General features: G+C 38.3%; 1 protein-coding gene across 1 annotated transcript; it reads right to left on the bottom strand.

Moving 5' to 3' along the window:
* Window positions 1–1,885: 1,885 nt before the first annotated feature.
* On the bottom strand, window positions 1,886–2,525 carry LOC122733953 (transmembrane protein 126A-like). Its single transcript, XM_043974651.1, has one exon. The coding sequence runs from the start codon at window positions 2,510–2,512 to the stop codon at window positions 1,886–1,888; it is 627 nt and encodes a 208-aa protein (XP_043830586.1). The 5' UTR covers window positions 2,513–2,525.
* Between the last annotated feature and the right edge of the window lie 2,917 nt (window positions 2,526–5,442).

Genomic DNA, 5,442 nt, shown 5'->3' with positions numbered 1-5,442 from the left:
AAGGTATCACAGACAATTGGAAAACCTCAATAATCAATGCACAGCTACCATATTTGGTATAGAAATATTAATATGAAATCTAAGTGGAACAAATATGGCATAGCAAATACTTAAAGGAAAGATGATCCAAAATGGAAAAAAACAACCTTAGATGATCAAGAATTAATAGTAGGAAATGCTAATGTTTCTCTTTGGATGCATATTGAATCTAACATCCAAACAAGAAGAAATGTTAGTGAAGGTGCATTTGACAGACCAATAGAGAATACTGAAAGAGTATTAGAGAATACTTCATTTTCAGGCTCACATGGGACTTATACCAAATTTGATCTTACAGTAAGGCACAAAGATCACATAAATTTGGAAAGGTTTAAATGTGCTTTAATAACTATATCACAGCATATAAATCGATAAAGGAAATATGAACAAAAGATGCAGGTAAAAAATAGACACTAAAATCATATCTTAAAGAATGAGGTCAATGACTAAATCATAGAAATAATAAACATTATATTAAAGAAAACACGGATGTAGCTAAAACCATCACTTTGGGCTGATCTCAACTTTTCCTCACCTCATCTTATATGGTTCTTGTTCATTCCCTCCAATAAATCTTCCACAGAGGGTCTCCTTACATAAACTCTTCACAAAAGTGTTATGGGGGGAGGTGTTTGGGGGAGACGGTGGTGGGGAACAATTTAGCCAACTCTTGCTATGAGGCAAACAGGAGCTAATACATAAACAAAGATTAAAGAAAAGAAAAATCCAAACCAATATCACTAATGAATATTGATAATAAATTCAGAATAAAAACGTGGCAAAGAGACTACAGCAGTATGTCAAAAATATTCATTATGAGCAAGTTAGATTTATACAAGTAATGCAAGGATGGTTCAACATTTTGAAGGCAATTAGCATAATAAATCAAATTAATTAAAAAAGCAAAAACCATTTGCTTATATCAAAACATGCAGGAAAATAATTCAATAAAATTCAGTACTTGTTTATGTTTAAAAGACACTGAAAAACATAATAATGAAAGGAACATTCCCCATTATGATTGAAAGCCTTTATCTAAAAACAAGTAGTTATTTGTACTGAAGAAAACAATGAAAGCTTTCCTACTGCTTATAATTCAACATAATCTTAGAAATGCTAGCTATAACAGTAAGACAAGGGAAAAATAGGAGAAGAAATATTGGAAAATGGAAGCAAAACTATTTCTAGTAGAGTATAGTATTATTTACTTAGAAAACCCTGGAGAATCCAGAAAAACTAACTGAGGTATTAAATTGCATCAGTATAAAAATCTACAAAAGTCATCAACATATTACAAAAAAAACCCAGAAAGCAAAAAAAAATTTTTTTAAATGAGAAACTGGGGCAGCTAGGTGGCGCGTTAGATAGAGCACTGGCCCTGGAGTCAGGAGGACCTGAGTTCAAATCTGGCCTCAGACACTTAACACTTACTAGCTGTGTGACCCTGGGCAAGTCACTTAACCCCAATTGCCTCACTAAAAAACAACAACAAACAAACAAAAATGCGAAACTGCATTATTTATCTGGGAATCAATATACCAATGCTGATGGCATCACAAACCTATGCAAATGCAACTATAAAATAATTTGTATAGTAATAAAGGAACACTTAGATTATTACAGAGGTATCCAGTATTAGATATGACTTATTACCCTTCAAATAATATAAGCAGGCAAAAAACATTTATTAAGTGCTTACTATATGCCAGGCACATGCTTTGTGTTGGGAATACAAAAAATACAAGCAAAAAGTGGGTCACCTCTTTGAAGCAGCTAACCTTTTTTTGCAATAAGTACAATTTTATTGGTATATTTTGGGGTATTAGTTTCTTATTTTTATATAATGTTATTCTTTTAGCTGTGCACTTGATTTATTTTGAATGTCCTGGAATTGAAAGCCAGGTTCAGGTAATTCAAGTGCTTTTATGAGCACTTCATACTGCTTAGTACCAAGGTATGCTGCAAACATAGTCTGCAGCACTATGGGAAAGACCATCTTTCTAAAGACAGGTTGAGAGACGCTGATCCAGTAGGTCCAAAGATTTCCTTTCTCTTGCAGTGGAGCCAAGCTGTACTTGGCTGCCAGAGTATCATTTATGGGCATGGCCAAAACAGCAAGGTACAGACCTCCAATTATCAGACCAACCTTTCCACCTCTTATAACAGCACAGACTTCACAGCTTAGATCACCTGTGCTCAGAGGTAAACTTATGACACTTTTGTAAGTTATGTGGGTTGATGAAAATGGGAGAACAGCCATTGGTAAAGCTGATGCTATGTGAGCATGTGTCACATTTAAGATGTTTTGGAAAAAACTGTCCACTATTAGGCCAGAAAAACCTGCATTTTGTCCAGCATATGCTGATCCAGTTATAAGTAAATTCGAATCCAGCTCTGGATGTTGTTTGACTTTTCTGGCTATGATTTCATGGATTGTTAATCTTCTGTCTGTATTTTCTTGATTATGTTCCATCTTGAGGCCAAAATGTGGGGGATGCAGCTAAAGCTGTCCTCAGGAGGTGGGAAATGTTATCTTTGGTGCTCCTGCAGCTAACCTTCTAAAGAAGGAAGATACCACATAAGTGATGGGGAGGAGAAGGTCTCATGTAGGCACATGGTGAAGTTCAGAGTGCGAATCATAGCTGGGAGGAGACCGAAGCATGGTCAGCCTGGGGCCATTCCCAGAATGGAGGTCCCAGGAAGGAACTCGCCAATGGATAAGGGGCTGACATGGTGAAAAGATTTTTCTAGGCGAGAAGGCAGCCGAGTGTCATGGTGACAAAATCTGGAGAGAGTCAGAGTTACAGCTGAGAAGGGAAAGAAATACAATCCTATATCAATTAAAATGGTAATGGCAAAATTCATATGTGGAGCCAAAGGTCAAGAATAGCAAGGGAAATGATGAAAAAGATAGGAAATAAGATCTGGCATTACTGTATTGATCCATCATAATAAGTATATTCTCAAGCAATAATTATAACAGTTCGTTGGTACCTGATAAAAATGGCAATATGTATCAGTTAAGTAGACTGAAACAGTCCATGGGGCTTGGTGTTAGGAAGGCCATGGTTCAAATCTGGCCTCAAATCTATACTAACTGGGAGACCCTGGACAAGCCATCCTCTTTGGGCCCCAGTTTCTTTGGTAAAATGAGGATAATGATGCTTCTTCAGATGACTGTGAAGATCCAAAAAGCTAAGGAATGCAAAGCCTTTACAAGCCTATAGATGAACAGGAGTTTTTATATAAATGTAAGACTTTAGAGGCAAATGTATACAACAAGGGCAGCTAGGTGGCCAAGTGGATAAAGCTCCAACCCTGGATTCAGGAGGACCTGAGTTCAAATCTCACCTCAGACACTTGACACTTACTAGCTGTGTGACCCTGGGCAAGTCACAACCCTCGTTGCCCTGCCCCCCCAAAATTGTTCTTACTACAAAGTGAGGCAATAAACATTTGTTTTAAAAAAGTTATACAACAGCAAAACAGAAACTACTGAGGAAGGAACTCTCCATTCAATAAAAATAACCGGAGTTACTGAATACCAGCCACTCTGGTAGAAAAGGAGCTTAGAGCAACAATGCTACTGAAATGGATTGATGAGCTAGATCAGAAATCTACCCAGCTGTGGGTGGGGAAGAATCTTTAACCAGCCATAGCATATAGGCAGTATGAGAAGAGGCAAAAGTAATAACACTTGGAAATAAAAACTGTGAACAAGGCCCAAATCAGTATTTGGGGGGGAGAGCACAACTCAGCATAGACAGAGTGAACAGAACCAAAGTGAATAGAATGGTTTATTTGGGGAGGGGTAGGTACGGGAGCACCTAGTGAGTGAACAAAAAGACCTGGTCTTTAGGAAAATTTTGCATTAAAGATCTGATACCCCAAATCTATAGGGATTAGCCCAGCTATAAAATCAAGCCATTTACTAATCGAAAAAGGGTCAATAGATATGTACAGACAGTTGGGAAAAGAAGAAACATAACCCAACAGCAGCTATCTAAAAGCTGTTGAAAACCATTAAGAATCAGAGAAATGCAAATTAAAGCAAATTAGCTCTCTCAAAGTGAATAGTCTATGCTATTCAATTGAATAATAGAGTGTCTAGGAAAACAACAACAACAGGAATTGTAATTCACTGTTGAGGGAGCCAGGAATTGATTCTACCTTATAGGAAAGAGAAGTGGTTCTTGTGCTTTGATCCAGTGATCCCATTTCTAAGTCAGTGCCCCAAGACATTATTGCTTGAAAAGATGAATCTTTATGAAAATATTCATTGCAGCATGATTTGACATAGTAAAATATTGAAATAAATTGTGCCCACCAATTGGGAAATAGCTAATTAAATTGCAATTCATGAATGTAATGAAATATGACTTCACCATAATGAACAACAAACACGAAGAATTCAAAGAAATATGAGAATATGTGTTTGAAGTGATCCAAAATAAAGAACCAACCAAAAGAATGTCATACATAGCAGGCAGATTTGATTCTTAGAACAACCCTGGGAGGTAGGTGCTATTCTTACCCCCACTTTACAGTGGAGGAAACTGAGGCAGACTGGTGACATGACCTACAGTTGCTAAGAGTCTGAGGCTTGATTTGAGCTGAGGTTTTCCTTGATTCCAGGCCCAGCCTTCTCTCCACTACTCCCAAGAGCCACCTAGAATTTGAAAAGAGAAGGTGGCCAAGGATAGGGTCAGCAGGATGTGATTTGGATGAGGATGCAGCAAAGGAGATGGAGGAGAGGTCGCACAGATAGGTGGGGAGTAGGGCAGCAGGAGAAGGTGATCAACAGTGTCAGGTGACAGGCCCAGGAGCAGGCTGGCAGATGAGAGAGAGCCCCTACTACTGATCACAATCGCTTTTTTAAAGGGTTTTATTTTTAATTTGAGAGAGAGCTTTGCTTCTCCTTAATGGTCTTTTCATTGACATCACTGTAGTAATCACATACATTATTTCCTTCATTCTGTTATGGGAAAATTGGGTGGGGGTTTGAGATAGAGATTCTTAGGAATTCCTCTTTAAAGAATTACACCCAGGGGCAGCTAGGTGGCGCCGTGGATAAAGCACCGGCCCTGGAGTCAGGAGTACTTGAGTTCAAATCCGGCCTCAGACACTTGACAATGGGAGCAGAGCTGCTTTGTCCAGAGTTGGTCATCTGTTTCCCAGGGTCCTGTTTTTTTTAAGCTGGTAAATTCCCTTTGCTCACCAGGCTTGTACATATGTGCATTTTCACATATTAACAATGCATTTTGAGAGGATGAGTCTGTTGGCAGCTGATAAATTTGGATGGGGCTTTAACAATGATGTGCCAGTGATTGCAGCCATAAGCTGACTTCTTGAGTGTGGCATTAAGTGGAGTACGCATGGTGGGAATACATACACCCAATGATT

Source organism: Dromiciops gliroides, chromosome X (assembly GCF_019393635.1).
Source record: "Dromiciops gliroides isolate mDroGli1 chromosome X, mDroGli1.pri, whole genome shotgun sequence".
NCBI lineage: Eukaryota > Metazoa > Chordata > Mammalia > Microbiotheria > Microbiotheriidae > Dromiciops > Dromiciops gliroides.
The sequence above is the reverse complement of the archived record's forward strand: the minus strand, read 5'-3'. Positions and strand labels throughout refer to the sequence as shown.